Source organism: Pongo abelii, chromosome 3, assembly GCF_028885655.2.
Source record: "Pongo abelii isolate AG06213 chromosome 3, NHGRI_mPonAbe1-v2.0_pri, whole genome shotgun sequence".
NCBI classification, from domain to species: Eukaryota; Metazoa; Chordata; class Mammalia; order Primates; family Hominidae; genus Pongo; species Pongo abelii.
Genome location: NC_071988.2, coordinates 21,832,119 through 21,851,823, shown reverse-complemented (window position 1 = coordinate 21,851,823; position 19,705 = coordinate 21,832,119). Strand labels below are relative to the sequence as shown.

Here is a 19,705-nt window from a genome sequence, read left to right as displayed (position 1 = left end):
CAACCCAGATGAACTCAAATACAAAGGTGGCATTGGGGGCAGTTGGGTCGTAGATATAGATGCAGTGGACATTATTTTAAATGACAGAAATAGATCAGGGACTCAATGACAGAAAATAACGGCAAGTGGAAGTCAAAAGAATTGAAGTTGGGAGCTGAGAAAATCTTTGCTTCTCAGGGAAAACTGATCTCTTCCATCCCAGCTTCTCTCAACACGTCTCCTCCATTTCTTCTTTCAGAAACAGCTTTCCCTTCTGAGTCAAGCAGCAGAGACAAAATCGAAAAATATATACTTAAGAAAGAACCAGTTTTCTTTACACACTCAATCTGTCATGGTCTCAAAATGGCTGTCCCACCTGCCAAAGCTACTTCTGAGCCCCAGTGCCAACCACCAACCAACTCAGCCTCTCAGTACCTCAATTCCAAACATCCTTGAGAGAGGAAAACAATGGAGCAAGCTCGTATTTTTCCATGAGGTCACAGCTCATTATAAATCCAGGAAAAAATGTCTTTCCTTTGTCCTGTCAGCTGTGACCTGGAGTCAAGCAGGATTATATAAAACAAAGATATAGGGGAATTCCCCTAGAAGAGGGCGTGGCTGGAACTTGCAAAGATGATGTCTCAAATTAAAAAAAAAAAAAAAATGATCAAGAATCCTCTTTCAACAAAAAAAGTAACATAGAATTCACTTTGATCTCATGCCTACCATGCATCAAGTTTACACCTTTCTTTGGTTCACACTTTTCTAGATTCACACCATTCACACCATCAGTTTCTTTTCTTTTCTTTTTTTTTTTTTTAGCAGAATCTCGCTCTGTCACCCAGGCTGGAGTGCGATCTCAGCTCACTGCAATTTCTGACTCCCTGGTTCAAGCGATTCTCCTGCCTCAGCCTCCCGAGTAGCTGGGATTACAGGCATGTGCCACCACACCCAGCTAATTTTTGTATTTTTAGTAGAGATGGGGTTTCACCATGTTGGCCAGGAGGGTCTTGATCTCCTGACCTCGTGATCCCCCACCTCCCATCAATTTCTTTAACTGCTCCTGTGTTCTCTTGCCACACTGCCTGTATTAGTTTCCTATTGCTGCTAATACAAATTACCACAAACTTAGTGGCAGGACCAAGACAAATGCACTATGTTACAGTTCTGGGGGCCAGAGGTCCAAAACAGTGTTTATTGGGCTAAAGTCAAGACGTCAGCAAGGTTATAGTCCTTCTGGAGGCTCTCAGGTGGAATTCATCTTTCTACCTTTTCCAGGTGGTAGAGGCCACCTGCATTCCTTCCCTCATGGCTTCTTCTCCCATCTTCATCCTCACCTCTTCTCTTTCACCTCTGCTTTTATCTCTTTTACCTCTTCTCTCTGACTCTGATCTTTCTACCTCTCTCTTTTAAGGACCCATGTAATTATACTGCGACCACACAGATAGTCCAGGACAATCTCTTCCTCTCAAAATCCTTCCCTTAATTTCATCTGTAAAGTTCGTTTTACCATGCAAGCTAATATACTCACAATTCCTAAGAATCAGAACATGAACACATTTGGAGGGCCATTTTCAGTCTATTATAGTGCCCCACATAGAATACAAGATTAATGCTTGTTTACTTAATTTATGTAAACCATTCCTACTAAGAGAACTCATATTTTAAACCTTAAAGTGAGCACTAAATTCTGCACAAATATTCCCCCTTTTTTTATTTGCAATACTTGGGCTTCCCACTAATCGCCTGAAATTTACATTTGTGGCAGATAAGAACGTGTACTTGAACAGTTGAGAAATACAGGAATATGTGATTTCAGTTGCCAACTCAATCTTTTCTTGTTAAACCTTGAAAATCTGACATTTGAAAGAGACAGTCTGTAACAATTCCACTTCATAAAAACATTCTTCTAGTTTGGGGACACAGAATTTTACAAGTTCCCAAATGTCCTATAATCAAGCTTTGAAATGGATAGCCAAACACAAAAAGGGGGTTCCTTGGGAAGAACAGTGACAGGGATTTTCTAATTCTTTGCATGCTTTTTGAGAAAATATTTAAATGGGAAAAAAGAGATGGCCTTTCCAAGTTAAAACCATTCCAACTGCTTCAACAGATCACTGCACAAGAATGAACAACTGCTTATTGAAATTCCACCTCCTGGATGCACCTCCAGTGCCCTCTTGTTCAAAGCAAAGTCTGCAATATTAATCAGCTACGGTTTTACCAAAGCTGAGGCCAAACACAAAAAGCTCAGTGCTACGGGCACGTGATCCCCACGTGAGATCTGCATGAGCAATTTCTCCACAATATTCAGGTGGTTTCCATGACTCCGGTACCGCCACCTCCACTATCCAGTGGTTTCGGTTTCCCGGCTCTTGGATTCTGATCTACAATGTGTCTCTACAAACTTCTGAGTATCTCAAGTTGGTTTTCAAAGCTTTATATGTTGACATACTGGTACAGGTACATAATCTTGTATCTGAAAATCTTAGGGGCATATGAGTTCAGAATGTTTGAGTTTTAGAAAGGAAACACAGAGCATATACCATATATTAACACTCTCAGTGAATCTGAGTCAATATCTCTTAATATGTCTGTAGTAAAATAAATAAATATTCTCACCAAACAGAATAAATATTCACAACAATTCAAGTTAGCTTTTGCTGCCAATTTAATTTTAGAAAGATTTAGTAAAAAGAGCCTTTTGGATTTTAGAACTTCAGATATGGCATTGTGGACCAATACTACAAGTTGGTAGGTTTTTGGTTTTTGTTGTTGTTGTTGTTTACCACCCAAATGGAAGCTCAGTAAAAACTCTAAACTCCTAGAATGAATGCAAGGAGTTTTAGTACCATGAGGCCTCTACTTCATTTAACCAACAGGGAAATGTAGCACAGAGAATTCAAGTGGTTTGGCCAGACTGACTGAGCTCTAGACTAGATGCAAGATTTTTTATGTCAGACAAGCCTAGGTTGAACCTAACTAAATTTGTCATCTTGGCAAATTTATGCCTAACCTTATTTCCCATGTTAGCATTATTCCTTCTGTTTAGAGATGTCCCTCATTCATAGGACTGTTATGAACATTAAATCAACAAAAATATGTGCAATGTTTGCATGGTGAGCTCTGTGTATTATATGCTCAATGAAAGGCAAGCATTACTACACTTAGAGTTATTTTTATGACTGTTATTGACCTAATTCAATTGAATTCAATAATTTCTACTGAATCCCTTCCATGGATGGTGCCGGACTATACTACAAGGGTAACAAGGCAGAATTATCTACCCATTACACTGTAAACAATTCCAGGGATTCTCTAATATGAATGTCATGAGTACTTAGCACAGTCCCTGACACAATAAACATTCAGCACACTTTGGTTGAATTGAATTAAACTTAAGGCACCCATAGTCTAACATGGGCTATAGTAACAGTTAACAATGAAGAATGTGAGAAATATCTTAAGAGGTTTGCAAAGTGCCATGAGAATAAAAAAAAGAGAGATTTTTTTTTCTGGCTTAGAATAGAGAAATACCGTAAAGAAGAGGGCAATTGTGCTACCCCTGAACAGCAGGACAGGCCTTCAGCAGGTATAGTTGGGGTTAATGAAAGCCCATTCTAGGCAGAATAAAAAGCTTAAGCAAATTCCTACAAGGTGGAAAACTGCATGGTATGTTTAATAAGTAGTGGGTTACTTATACTTACAGATAAAAGATTATAGACCTGTACCAATGTGTGTTTGGGATATTGCGTGATCATACGCATGGGGTAATCACCTCCAAAACTGCAAAGTTTTTGGAGGTGATTAAGTCTAAGTCAAATAGAGCCTGGAATGATATATGAAGGAGTATGGACTGTATATTGAGGCTTTGGGTGACTAAAATTATTATTATTATTATTATTATCTGAGACAAAATTTCGCTCTTGTTGCCCAGGCTGGAGTGCAATGATGCAATCTTGGTTCATGGCAACATCCGCCTTCTGGGTTCAAGCGATTCTACTGCCTCAGCCTCCCAAGTAGCTGGGATTACGGACATGCACCACCACAACCAGCTAATTTTGTATTTTAGTAGAGACAGGGTTTCTCCATGTTGGTCAGGCTGGTCTCAAACTCCTGACCTCAGGTGATCCACCTGCCTCAGCCTTCCAAAGTGCTGGGATTATAGGCATGAGCCACCGCACATCTTGCTTCATTTTTAGCAGGAGATGATCCAAACCAATATGATTTGGGTCAAGCTTTAGGAAAATTGCTATGATGGCATCTTATAGAAAGTAAAGGATAGACAGAAGGTGAGAACAGATAGATTCATCAAGGATATATCAAGAAGTCCTTGTAAGAATGACAAATACCTAAACTAGGGCAGGGGCAAAAAGAAAGATTAGAAGATAAGTTAAAAAGTCATAATTAGAATGGACCATATTCAGCAACCCATTAGATGGAGGAAGAAAAGAAAAAGAAAGGATTCAAAGGTTACTTTTGTTTTTTAGACTTTGGAGTATGGTAGTGCCAGAAAGAAGGGAGAATACGGATGTTGGATTAGGAAGATTGAAGATAATAAGTTCGCTTTTAAACTGAACAACAAATTACCTTCCGTTCAACATAAAACTAGTCAGAGATGGCAAGAAAGTAGACATCTAATCAGCAGCAACTGGTCATGGGCCAATGTCTTTAGAATCAGGGAAGGAGCCTGATGATCCTAAACTGTCCCTATTTTGGGGAAGCTACTCTAAGGCTGATACTACATGTGAGTTCATGAGCTGCAATCTATTTCATGATGTGAAGATTATCCCACCTTAAATAAAATGAGCTTTTCTTTTCAAGTGCACAAGCCCATCTAGGAATTGTCATCAAGGGTTGTTCTATATAGGGAATCACATAAGTTACTCATGAATAATGCCTTTGTATTAACAAAGGTTCTTGGGGTGGGAAGTATGGCGAGGCAAGTAGGTGTTCTCTTAGGTCATGCAAGTGAGGCCTCTCCTTAAATTTAAGAGGCTCTCCTTAAATTTTATGCCCTAGGCACCTCGTTGCTTCACCTAGTCCCAGCACCATGGATGGTGTAAAATCTTTTCTAAGATAAAGTAGTAATAAAGTGTCTTCATTAAGAAACCATATGCTGTAGTGCAAGGGTTGGCAAACTTTTCCTGTAAAGGACCAGATAGCAAATATTTGAGGCTTTGCAGGCCATATGGTCTCTGCCCTAACTACTCTATTCTGCCATTAAAGTGGAAAAGTAACTGTAGATGATGCGTAATGAACAAGCATGGCTATGTTTCAATCAAACTTTATTTACAAAAACAGGTGACAGGCCACATTTGACCTTCAGGTCACAGTTTTCCAACCATGTTTTGTAGAAGGAGCTAGCTAGACCTTAGGTTTAAATAACAGATAGGCCATTTGCCAAATATGTGGATTTGGACATACACCTCTCTAAAATATGATCACTATGCCTTCCCTACTGTTGGTGAGAATTAAAAAAATGGGTGAAAATGCCTCACAAATAACAGGCATTCAATAGAGCAATGACTGGTCCTTTTACTTACAAGGCATAATAAGAAGAATAGCTAACACTTACTAAATGCTTTTGAAATGTTAGCTACTGTGTTAAGCACTTTACAAAGATTATTTCATTTAACCTTCCAACAACTCTCTGAATTAGTCACTATTACAGCATTCTTTTCTATTCATGGGGAAACTGAGGCACTGAGAGATGCCCAAGAGATGTTTATACAGATAGTAAGTGATGTAGCTGGACTTAATCTTCAGTAAGTGAACTCCAGGGGCCTTGGTGTTAACCCCATGCTAGTTAATTAGCTCCACTAATTCAGCCCTAATTGAAGTGCTTAGAATCATCTCAAGTTCTTCAGGACTTTTCATAACTCATCACAGGGTTACACAACTGAAAATAGTTTAATACAAATTTTTTTAATTTACCTTCAGATTAACACTCATGTTACATAATAAAACACTTATTCTAACCTCCCTCCCACTCGCCACCCCCAGAAAAGATATCAACAGTCAAAGAAAACCAAAATATTACTGTGAAAACTAATGCAAACCCACTTCAAAAAATTTATCCCATAATCACTCTAAAAACTTGCAATTTGAAAGCTACATTGCAGAATAGCATACTGGATTAATTATGCCAGACTGCAGCAATAACCTTGAATTAAAGCTGCAACCTTCTATTTTTAAGAAACACTTGCCTTTCTGGTTGATGAAACCTGTCGTCCCATCAGGTAACAGACGTGACCAGGAAAGAGAGAAGCGGTAATGAGTCAATCCAAGCTGTTTGATACATTTCAAATCTTCCTCCCACAGAGTGTAGCTGCCACAAGCTACATCGCCAGTCTGGTTCTTGAAAACTCTCTCTCCTCCCTGATGAGTAAATGTGTCCCAGACACAAGGGCCTTTTCCATCTGCATCCCAGCCTCCTGAGAAAAAGAAGAAAATGAAACAGTTACACTCTTGACATCAAGAGGCATATGTGGAATGTAAATATTTGTCACCAAAAGAACATACCTCATTAACTCAATGTACCATATTTATAACTTTAAAATATGCCTTTAAAATAACATGCATGAGCGGGTTATGTGTTTAGCTGTCCTTGATCCCTGAAGCTAACTGGTGGCAAATGAAAAATTATTGCACAGCGCCGCTGCATAGCAGGCTTTCATGGTTCATTATCTGAAGATCTCCCAGCTGGTAAACAGAGGCAGGCCCTGGTTTATGAATATCTGAGTTGAAAACATCTCCTCCTTGCAAACATTCCCCCCTGGCCATGACTGACACGCCTTGTCCTTATGCATGACAGGATCTTGGGACTTTATGTGTGGCCCTTGACATTTAAACCCTATTCTCCTATTCTCTGACAATGGAGGCTGTGCTGCTCCAGTCCATCTCTGGAGGGGAGGGAGCCCTGGTTTCCACCATTGTTTATATGATATTGCTATCTGAAATTCATTCATTCATACTGCTCTTGAGTCAACAAATGTTATGTGTCAAGCAGGATAACAAGTCCAGGGGATACCAGAGTGAACTACGCTGTGTCTCATGTTTTGGGGAATTTACATAAAGGCCCTTTCTTTTTCAGAAACCAGGGAAGGGCATTTATCCAAGTGTGGGCTGGAGTCAGAGGAGGTCTCTTTCTGCTCAATTTTCCTGTAAGCCTACAACTGATCTAAAATATAAAGTCCATTAATTTAATAAAAGAATATACCCAGTATGTTTATCATATTTTATATATTTAAAAATATGTATGACAATCCACGTATGTTCTGAGCATATACATGTGAGGTAGAAGTATCACATGCCTGGGAATGATCAATTCAGGTGAGTGATTACCTTTGAGGAAAAGAGAAGGAAGTGGAACCAGGGAGGGGTCTACAGGGCCTTCAAATGCATCTCTTATGTTTCACACATTAAACAAGGTAGAAGGTATATGAGGGACTGTTTATTACATTTTTCGCAATCCCTTTTTATAAGCCTAATATGTAATATCTTATAATTATTAGGTAAGAAAAGAGGTCACAGCTAGAGTAAAATAGATGAAAACAATGACCTCATTGAACATCTACATACTCATATTTTGTGCACAGATCTAAAAGGATTAGGTATAGTCTCCAGTTCCAACCTCAGGACAGCAGGAGTGATAAGAAGTCATGGACGGCGCCAAGAGGATACAGAAGAGGCTGCTAAAAGAAGGAGCTCTGACAAAAGCAAAAGTGGTCATTGATATCGAGGTAGAATACTAAATATCTATACAAAAAAGCTATGAATATTCAAAAGTATTTTACTTTGGAGCCATGCAATTATAGAAGCAAACAGTTTTACACATTCCAATGACTCTCAAGTTATGTCTACACACGGGGTTTAGAGGAATAGGGATAAAAGAAGAGTGGTATTCATAGAATGAAATAGGAACAAACACAAAACTAAAATTTTTGAAGTATGATGCTCATAGTTTTGAATGATTGATTTAATAAATGAAAAAGCTTAATCTCAGCTTAAGCAATGGTGTATTGGTATATATTTAACTGGCTATATGTTAAAAAATAAGTATAGACCTATATGTATATATGTTTATTATCAATTTTGCTGATATAAAGTATGCATAATACACAATTTACAAATAATAAACTATGCAATGCCCTTTTCTGTGAACTCCATATAACCAACTGATTCTCATAGGATGCTCTTTTAGATTTTTGGCAAAGTCATATTGGTAGCTGTATTACTCTGTTCTCACACTGCTATAAAGATACTACCTGAGACTGGGTAATTTATAAACAAAGGAGGTTTAACTGACTCACAGTTCTGCATGGCTGGGGAGGCCTCAGGAAATTTATAATCATGGGGGAAGAGGAAACAGGTACTGTCTTCACAAGGTGGCAAAAAAGAGAGAAGTAGTAAAGGAGGAGTGCTTCCTTTCAAACACTTATAAACCCATCAGATTTCATGAGAACTCATTCACTATCATGAGAGCAATGGGGGAAACCACCCCCATGATCCAATCACCTCCCTCCCTTGATGTGTGGGGATTACAGGACCTTCCCTCAACACATGCGGATTACAATTCAAGATGTGATTTGGGGCAGGGTGGGGGGCACCATAGAGCCAAACCATATCAGTAGCCAACCTACAGTTGTAATTTGACAAATGCATGTAGTTATCATATGACTTTTGGTTAATATTTGTCCTTATATTCACAGGTAGAAGGAAAAGAAGACAAAAGATGTACCAGAACTTCACTTTTTACCACTGACATGAGCTACTTCTTTGTTGAATCAGGTAACAGTTTTCAAACACTGGTAACTGTCTCCTCAATTTTTGGCGCTACTCACAACACCACAGCCACAGACATGACACACTTTTAAGTTGAATCCGTACTATTAACATGTTTCCTATCACTTTCTAAGGTCTAGACAACTAGCAAAACAATAAATCAAATAATGACTTCTAGCATCAGCCAATTTCTGCAACCATGGTATCAGTGAAGGCAGAGCTGGGAAAAGATGAGCAGTAGCAGCACACCATATTACAGTGTTTCTCCTATTCAGATACAAGAGATCTAAATTACCTCAAGGCCATAGAAACAATGAAATTTGGTAATTAGTTAAGTAATGATTATAAGTATTTACTTTGTTTTTGATATACATTATTTACCTATAAGCTTATATAAGTAATTTTTAATAAAGTCTGTGTTAAAGAATCAGCTCACACAAACTCAGTAGGCTCTCATGAGTCAGCACAAGCTGGCTTCACCACATCACTTACAAGTAACTTGAATAAGATCACACCATTAGGAAGTAACAGTGCTAAAATTTGTATTCAGATCTTAGAAGTCTAAGATTCTGCCATTGGACCATGTTGCTCTTAGTAATAATTACGCAGAGTGATGAAGAAAAAGTCAACTGATGATCAAACTACTTCATTTATCAAAACTAAGAAGTGCAAAACATAATCTATACATTTTGGAAAGCAGTACAAGTAACATAACTAAAACAAGTTTTGACAATTTTAACAGGTCAATGTCACTTAGCAGGAACATGTACTGAGGTGGAGTCCCTCATTCTCCACATGTACTAGCTAGACAAAGCAGAACTAAACAACATTGTTTCTAAAAAAACTAATCTTCAAATTGATAACTAACAATTATAACTGAAATTGGATAAAAATCATATAAAGGCCAATATTTGTTAGTAGTTTTAATGTAAATCTCACTATATGAATGATATTAATAACTCATTTGTCCATTAGAAATTTTCTCCCATTGCAATTATGCCCACATTCTAAAAGCATGATGTCCTTTATGATGAATAAGACTACTGTTTCCAGGTGACTGCATACTTAGAGCCATCCTCCAGACAATTATGATTGTTGGATTACATATAGGAAATACACTTTTTAATACACTGTTACTCTAGCAGGAGGTTAGGTGACCCAAAAACAAAGGGGGAGGGGTAATTCAGACGCCTAAGTGAGTAGTGATGCAGGCTTTTGTACTGGGAGTGTCTGCTAAGTTCAGACCATCCGAGCTTTCATTTTAATGACTTGTGGAACAAGGGAGAAAGCAGACAAAGTCTAAGATGCATCAAAGATGAAAAGTATAAATACAGATGGTCACAAAAAGCTGGTATGCAAGGACTTCATGTCCTATGCAAGAAAAAACTGGAGACAAACCCAAACTGCAGAAAGAGAGAACAAAAAAATTAGCTTGATTCAAACTTGGGTGGAGAGGGGTAATTACTCCTCAATATTTGTAACCACAATTCAGCCATCAAACCATTAAGTGTGAGAATGGGAAAAAGATATTTTCAGATATATGAGCTCTCAAAAATTTCCTCTCTGGATATTACTGGAGGATAAATTTTACTAAAACAATGATGTAATCAAGAAAGATAAAGATATAGGATCCAGGAAAAAAGAAATTCAGAAGAAGAAATTGACAAAATCACTGAGTGATATTGTATTACTCTGTTCTCATGTTGCTAATAAAGATATACCTGAGAGACTGGGTAATTTATAAAGGAAAGAGGTTTAATTGACTCACAATCCCTCAGGGCTGGGGAGGCTTCAGTAAATTCACAATCATGGCAGAAGGGGAAGCCAACATGCCTTTCTTCACATGACAGCATCAAGGAGAAGTGCAGAGTAAAGCCAGATGAACTCACTCATTATCATGAGAACATCATGGAGGTAACCGCCCCTGTGTTTCAATTACCTCCCACTAAGTCCCTCCAATGACACGTGGGGATTATGGGAACTAGAGTTCAAGATGAGATTTGGGTGGGGACACAGTCAAACCATATTAGATATGGACTAAATTGTGGCCCCTCAAAATTTATATATTAAAGCTCTAAACCCCAATGTAACTGGATTTGGAGATAGGGTCTTGAAGGAGGTAATGATTGTTAAATGAGGTTATAAGGGTGAGGGTCTAATCCAAAACATCTAGTGTCCTTATAAAAAGAGAGAGAGAGATCAGGAATGTGTGAATACAGACAAAAGGTATTTTGTTTTGGCAGTCCTGGCAAACTCATGCAGGAGTATAAAGGCAAAGGGAAACTTCCAGGATGATAGCTATGCAGTAGACACAGGGAGTGTCCAGTCTGTTTGAGCAGGCGACAGGCTATGAGAGCTATTTCCTCGAGAAGATGATACAAATAGAATATCTAGTATGTTGTATTAGTCTGGGTTCTCCAGAAAAGCAAAACCAATAAGGTAGAGATATATAGTTTTATTATAGTAATTGGCTCACTCAATTTTGGAAACCAAGAAGTCCCACAGTCTTCTATCTGCATTCTGGAGAACCAGGAAAGCTGTTAAGCTGGTGGTATAACTGAATCTAAGTCTGAAAGTCCGAGAATCAGGAGTGCCAATGTATGAGGGCAAGAAATAAATATCCAGCTCAGAGCAAATTTTCCCTTCTTTGCTTTTTGTTCTATTCAAACCAACTGATTAGATGATGCCCACCCACACTGATGAGAGTAATCTTCTCCACTCAGTCTACCAATTCCAATGCTAATCTATTTCAGAAACACCCTCACAGACACACTTAGAAATAATATTTTACTAGCTATGTGGGCATCTCATAGCTCAGTAAAGTTGACACATAAAAGTAACCATTACGTAGGTTTTATTTAAAAAAATAAATTATCATGGGACTTTCAACAGTCATAAAAAGTAGAATAGCATGAAACCCATGTACTTGTCACTCCTCTGCAGCAGTTTTCAACATTTTGCCAATCTTTTTTGTCTGAATCCACCCAAGCTTCCTCATTCAATCTGTAATCATTTTAACGTGTATCTTGAAGTAACAAAAATATTGTTCTAATTGTGGTAAAATAACATCAAATTTACCATCGTAACCATTTTTAAGTGTATAGTTCTGTGACATGAAATATATTCATATTGTTTAGCAACCATCAACACTATCATTTCTCCAGAGTTTTTTAAATATTCAAAACTAAAACATTGCAAAAATCAAACAATTACTCAACATTCCTTCCTCCTCCAAGCCCCTAGTAACCACCATTCTACTTTCTGGTTTTGACTACTCTAGGTACCTCAGAAAAGTGAAATTACACAGTATTTGTCTTTTTGTAACTGATTTATTTTGCACAGCATAACGTCCTCAAGCTTCATTCATGCTGTAGCGTGAGTCAGAATTTTCTTCCTTTTAAAGGCTTGGTGAAACTTCATCGTACATATGTACCACATTTTGTTGATCCACCATTTCCCAATAGACACTGGGTTATTTCCAGTGTATTCTGAATAATGCTACTATGTACATAATATGCAAGTATCTCTTTAAGACTCTACTTTCAGACCTTTTGGGCATATACCCAGAAGTGGAATGGCTAAATCATACGGTAATTCTCTTTTTAATTTTTTGAAGACCCACCATACTGTTTTCCATAGCACCTGCACCATTTTACATTCCCACCAACAGGGCACAAGATGTCCTATTTTTCCACGATCTAGCTGACACTTGAAATTTTCTGGGTTTTTTTGTTGTTTCTTAATAGTAGCCATCATATTATGTGTGAAGCAATGTCTCATTGTGGTTTTGATTTGCATTTCCCTAATGATTAGTAGTGATAAGTACATGAAAGATTCCTTACATCACTAATCACTAGGGCTATCTAGTATGTTAGAATGACAGAAAATGTATAGAAATAAAAAATAATATTAGATGTATTTAGCAATAAACACACAGAAAACAAAATGAACAAATAGAAAACAAGTATTAACTTTGTGTGAAAATGTTGTTCTGGAAAATAAAAATGATAGTATACTATGTGGTTCAGGTGTAAATAAGTTTCAGTGGTTACAATGAGGTAACCCCTGACCACCGATCAAAATACAATTAAAATCTGATTATTTGGGGGGGATTATGGTGTTGGAATCTTTCACGGAGTAGTGAAGGTAGGAAGATAGAAGGAAAGAAAACTAACAAAGAGATAAATCCTCATCTTTCACAATGAGAAGTTAACTGATTATGCCTACAGTAGAAAACATCAAGAACTAGTAATAATAGCATGTTAATTTAAAATTCAGAAGTCAATGGTAAAAAGATGAAAGAGTTAAAAGAGTCGCCTTCTAGAGAAGGGGACATGAAAGTGGCAAGATATTGATGGTTTCAGAAACAATCTTGTTTTGATTCTTTAAGTCATTTTATTATAATAAATTTAGCATGAAAATAAATTAAGAAAATGTATTATATTAAACATTAGAAAAGACAGAACAGTAAAAAAAGTAAATTTGTAGATAATCTAAACAAACTATTAACATATAAAGCAATAACAAATTTTCTATTTTTTGAGAATTAAAAAGAGTAACAAGTAGATAAAACTAAAATGCTATAGCACAAAAGAAAAAACCCTAGAAATCAAATGGTAAAATATCAGAGTTAAAGTGTTCTCAGGCATTTATATTGTTAAGAAGAGGAAAAAAGATATTGATTAATATTTTACTTTGTTACATTTTGTATTTAGGTCAAAATTTATAGTAAAGCACTCTTAGAAATGAAACTTGTAGTTTTTAAAGAAAAGCCAAATAGCAAGTTCTGTGCCAGGCTCCATTCTAGCATGTTATATATAGTAACTCCTCACAACAACATTATAAAGTAACTGCCATCCTTTTTTAGAAAAAGAAACAGAAATAGAGAGGTAAGTAACTTGCCCAGATTAGTGAATGCTAAAGCTAAGATTCTAACTGAGACAGTTGGATCTCAGAGCTCATACTCCTAACCATCATGACAGCTGGGGAAAACTAAATACATCAAAAAAAGAGCAAGAAAATAAAAAAACGAAAAATAGCAAAATAAAAAGCATAAAGTAAGATGGTAGGACACAATAAAACTGATCCATTCTAACAATGTAAGTCAATGAAGTAAACTCGGTGAAAAAACATGGTCAGACTAAATTTTTTTTTCAGCTATTAGTGGTTTATTTGCTTCAGTACCATATTTAATTTTTTTATTTTTGTTTTTCTTTATTTCTTCTAAAAAAAAAAAAAGGATACACGTGCAAGAACGTGCTGGTTTGTTACATGGGTATACATGTGCCATGGTGGTTTGCTATTGACCTGTACTCTAAGTTCCCTCCCCTCACCCCCCACCCCCCAACAGGCCCTGGTGTGTGCTGTTCCTCGTGCTGTGTCCATGTGTTCTCATTGTTCAGCTCCCACTTATGAGTGAGAACATGCACTGTTTGTTAAATTTTAGAAATCCAATGATATGCTGTTTACTATACTCACACTTTGAAAACATGGAGATATAAGAAAATTGAAAGTCAAAATATGATACTCTGCCCCTCCACCAAATAAAACAGCATTAAAAAAGACTTAAAAACCATTACTAGAGAGAACATGGGTCACTACATAATGATAAAACTATTTTAAATATACATGCACCTGAGAATATGGCTTCAAAATATGTGAAGCAAAAATTGACACAACTGAAAAAAGTTGTCAAATCCACCTCCAAAATGGGAGGATTTAACTAACCTCTTTCTCAGCCACTGAAAAGAGTCAGACATTAACAGATTTGATCTAATTGATATATATAACATTGCAAAATAACAAACACTATAATTGAAGAATACATACTTTTCAAGCAGACAAAAAACACTACAAAAGTTGTGCACAAATTGTTCCATAAACTCTTCATAAATTTCAAGTTTGAGGAAATACAGATAACAATATCTGACCAATTAAGTTAGAATTCAATAAATAAAGATAATTAGGAAACCCCAAAAGTTCAGAAATATGAAAATGCACACACAAAGAACTTAAGGGAAAAAGAAGGAATAAATAATAGTAGTTACCAAAAATATAATAAAAACTAAATAACACAAAATATTAAAACATTGTGTCATCTGGTTTAAGTGGTACTTAAATAGAAAGCCTTGACAAAATAGAAAGCCTTAACATACGTATTAGAAAAGAAGCAAACCTCAAAGTTATTGAGCTAATCACATAAAAGAGGAAGAGAAAGAGGACAAATAAAAGAAGGAAGAGAAGGATGGTAAAGAAAACAGAAGGAGAAACTAAGGTAAGATTAGAAAAAATAAGATAGAAAAAAACCCAGGATAGAGATTAACAGAACCAAAGATGGTTTTTTAAAAAAGTCTAAGAAAATAGTAAGTCCTCTGAGGTGTGTATTTTTTAAATGAGGAGGTAAAAATAAATGTTAGAAATGCAAAGGGGAACATAGCTAAAGAAGCTGCAGAGATTAAACTGACAGCATCTATATGTTATTTTAAAAACTTTATAAAATACATTTGAAAAGTTAGATGGAAATGACAAATCTAGAAAATTATAACATCAAGATTGGCTCAAATAGAAATGAAAAACTTGAAATTTTTGACAATTTAAGAAATTAAATCAGTAGTTACTAATTATTGGTAGTAAAATCTTCCATAAAGAAAATGCCAGACCAGTTGGTTTTACAACTGAGTTCCAACAATCATTTAAAAAATGAAACAAACAAAAAATTCTACTCTTGTGCAAATTCTCCCAGAAAATAAAAAAGAAAAAAATATTCTCTTCATTTTGTGTGACTACTATAATCTTGATACCAAACCAGAAAATGGTACTACAATAAAGCAAAAAGTATAAGCCAATCTCACTCATGAACACAGTTGCAAACATGTAAATAAAATAACGGGTTGCCAAATTGAACAGGTATAAAAAAGAATGTTTTACAAATCTGAGTTATAGTCCAGGTATACAAGACTAGTTTATCATTAGAAAATTCATTAATGTAATTAAACACTGATTAATGGATAGAAACCCATGTGGTCATCTCAATACATCATATATGTATACATGAATAAAAGTGTTAGTAAATTGGAAATAAAAGGCAATCTCCCTATTGTAGTAACTAATAGTTACAAAAAACCTACATGCTAAAAAACATTCTTTTTAAGATCAAGAAAAAGTCAAGGATGTCTGCTATAATCAATTCTATTCAACATTACATAAGGTTTGTTAATTAGAGGTACACTGAAATAAAACTAACTAAATAATATAAGCCCTAGGAAGGAAAAAAACAAAACAAAACAAAACAATCACTTGTTAACTGTAAGATTACCTACGTAAAACATCCAAAAAAAAATGTAAGGATGAATTATAAAAATAAGGGTGTACATCAATGACAGAGTGGATAAAGAAAATATGGCACATATACACCATGGAATACTATGCAGCCATAAAAAGGAAAGAGATCATGTCCTTTACAGAGACATGGATGGAGCTGGAAGACATTATCCTCAGCAAACTAACACAGGAACAGAAAACCAACACCACATGTTCTCACTTATAAGTGGGAGCAGAACAATGTGAACACGTAGACACAGGGAAGGAAACAACACACATGGGGACCTGTCTGGGGCAGGGGATATTGGGGGAGGGAGAGCAGGAAAAATAGTTAATGCATGTAGGGCTTAATACCTAGGTGATGGATTGATAGGTGCAGCAAAACACCATGGCACACGTTTACCTATGTAACAAAACTGCACATCCTGCACACGTACCCCAGAACTGAAAATAAAATAAATTAAAATAGAATAAAATTTATAGAGTTTAGCTCAGTAAACTTGCTTGATACAAAATTAATAAAGGACAATGCATTCTATACATAGTAACAGTTATAAAATGTAACATTTATATAAATAGCAAAAATACCTAAATGTATATATAATAAATGAAGTATAAGCATGTTGTCTAGAAAATTATAAAATTTTATTGAAAGATAAGAAAGGAAGTAAAATTTTCTTCCAAGAATATCTAAATAGATGAAGGAATATCATGTTTATGAATACAAAGATTCAATGTCATCCAGATTCTGAATCTCCTAATAGTGATCTATAAATGCTATGCAATTCCGACCCATCCTAACAGTTTTTTAAAGGAATTTAGTAAGTTGATTTTAAAATCTGTATGAAATATAAATGGGCCAAGAGTATTTAAAATATCTCAAAAAAAATTGTATGAAACTTATCTTGAAATATAGTAAGATTTAGACTAAATTTATAATAAGTAGCTTAGTGTGGCACTGGCATAGGCCTACATAAATAGATCAGTGGACTTAATAGAGACCCCAGAATAATACCATGCATATTCAATATACAAAATTCAATATACAAAAGAGATGGCATTCTAGTCAGTAAAGGGGCACTTTTCAGTAAATAATGCTGGGAAAATTGATTTATATATTTTTTAGTGAAAATGGATGCCCACCTCACTACATGTATACATAATAAACAGGTGGATTAAATAGGAAAACTCTAAAATGTTTAGAAGACAACACAGAATATTTTTGTAACCTCAGGTTAGAGAATAAGATCTTTAAAAGACTCAAAGAGCTTAGACCTAAAGGGGGAGAACTCAGAAATTCAACTACATTAAGAAATAGTATTTACAAAAAGAAGTCATTAAGGAAATTAAAATGCAAGGCACAAAGTAAGAGGATATATTTGCTACATACATGACCAATAATAAACTTTTATCTAGAACACATAAAGAACTCCTAAAAATCAATACAAAAGACCTGAATGTCTCCTCTCTGCCAAGATGTAGTAACAGGGTCTAGATTTACTGTCTCGCCTAAAACAACTGAAAACCAAACAAAATATAGGACACAGTGAAATTGAAGACATTTGGCCTCAGACAACAAAGAACAGTGATCATCCACAGCCAGGGAAAAAATGAGCCGTACAACTGTTCCATCCTGTTACCTTGTGAAGTTTCCAAGACACAGTGCAGAGAGGAGAAACCCAGAGTCTGGCAGACTTCTTAAGCTGAGGAGACAAAGCTGAGGACCCAGGGAGACCTAGATGTCTAGAATTCTCAGGGTAGAGCACCAGGGAGGAAAGAGTTCCAAGGAGAGAGAACAAAAACCATAGAACGTCACACCTGAGCATGCAGAATACTGATTAAGGCACATATGTGAAGAAACTATCTGAGTTTGATGGAAAAATCACCCAAAGGATTAGAAGTGACAGTACTCAGAACTCACATATGAGTAGTGCCCTAACAATCCTAAATGTTTATCCATGAAATAACAGAGTTTCAACATACATGCAGCAAAAACTTACAGAACTACAAGAAATCCGCAATTATATTTGAATATTTCCATTAAAAAAGCCAACAAGACTACAGAAAAATGGATAAAAGACGTGAAGAGTTTCTTCACAGAAGGGAAAACACATGGCTAGTAAACATTTCTTTAAAAAGGTAAGAGAGTGTTAAAAATTTGGAAAATGCAAATGAAAGCCACAATGAGATACAATTCTACACCTACACAGTTGGCACACATTTAAAAGTTGGGCAGTATCCAGCGTAGGAGAGGTTGTTGCTCAGCAGGAATGTGTATATGGTCCTGGTGGGAAAATAGTATGGAAACATCTACCAAAATTGAAGAAGCACATACACCAAAACCCAGTAATTCACATACCATTGTATACCCTGTTTCTACAATAGACCAGGAGACATATATATCCATGAATGCAACAGTCAGGGAAAAAAAAGAAGAAAAAAAAAAAAGAAAAACATTGAAAACAACCCAAATTTCCTTTGTTGGGACAATAAATCAATAAACTATAGCATATTTCTATAATGAAAGACTGTACAGGAGTAAGACTGAACTACTTCTCAGATCAATGTGCATAAATCTCCCAAATATTATGAGAGAGAAAAAGCAAGTTGCAAAAAATACACATAATACATTGCCATTTATATAGTGTCCCAAAGCATGTAAAATTAAATAATAAATTATCGAGCTATACATTCTCATGTAGCAAGACCATATAAGCAAAAAATTGATAAATGCAAAATTCACTTTCCTGGATACCACTGGGCAGAGGGCTAGACAGACGATATTGGAGGAGGTTCTGGAAATGTGGTGAGTAGGTGAATATCATTTTTAATACTATATACAGACATTATAAATATTATCTATTGTGTATCTAACAAAATCAATTTTATAATTTCATTGTTCATAGTAAAGGCCATTTATTGAGCACTAGTTTTCTGTCAACACTACACCAACAGCTTACTTCAACCATCCCATTGTTTCCCTCACTCTAACCCTTCAAAAATGCACTATGATTATTACAAATAAGTACAAAGGGAAACCAAGGCATGTAAATATTGAGTTTATCTCCCATGATCACATAGCTGATAACCAAACAGCAAAATGTGATACCCTTAGAGTCTTCCCTTATCAACACCAATAGATTAACCTCCTTGAAGACTATTACTAATACTTACAACTTAGGTGAGGTCTCATTAAGGGTCTCACAATCTACTTGATATTATACAAAGAAATTCTTAAACTACATTAAGAGTTGTATTAAAACCTGTTTTAAAAAAAAACACTGTGGGAAAATTAATGAACAGGCACTCAATAATTAATTCTGTTGTTGGAAGTCAGGTATACTTGCCCAGGAGAAAACATTTTAAGCCAGAGTGTTCAAAGATGAGTAAGAGTTCTCATCGAGGGAAAGCAAGTGCATAATTCAATGGCTGTGCTGGGGTGACTGGAAAAAGAATGCACAGAAACCCAAACCAGACCAGTTAGCTATATTGCAATATGTTTGGCAAGAAATGATAAGATCCTGTGTTTTATTTTTAGTAATTTGGAAGAAAATAAAATTGTGTTTGTAATTCTCATCCTATTAGAACATAGAAGGGATTTCCACAAAAATGTAAAATA

The 19,705-nt window shown here is 35.8% G+C and overlaps 1 protein-coding gene across 1 annotated transcript in view; it reads right to left on the bottom strand.

Moving 5' to 3' along the window:
• The window catches only part of GBA3 (glucosidase, beta, acid 3 (cytosolic)), a 125,985-nt gene that overhangs the window by 77,002 nt on the left and 29,278 nt on the right, over positions 1-19,705 (bottom strand). Inside the window, exon 2 of the mRNA NM_001131233.1 lies at positions 6,189-6,416. Coding sequence (NP_001124705.1) covers positions 6,189-6,416 — 228 coding nt within the window. The remainder of the gene's footprint in view (positions 1-6,188; positions 6,417-19,705) is intronic.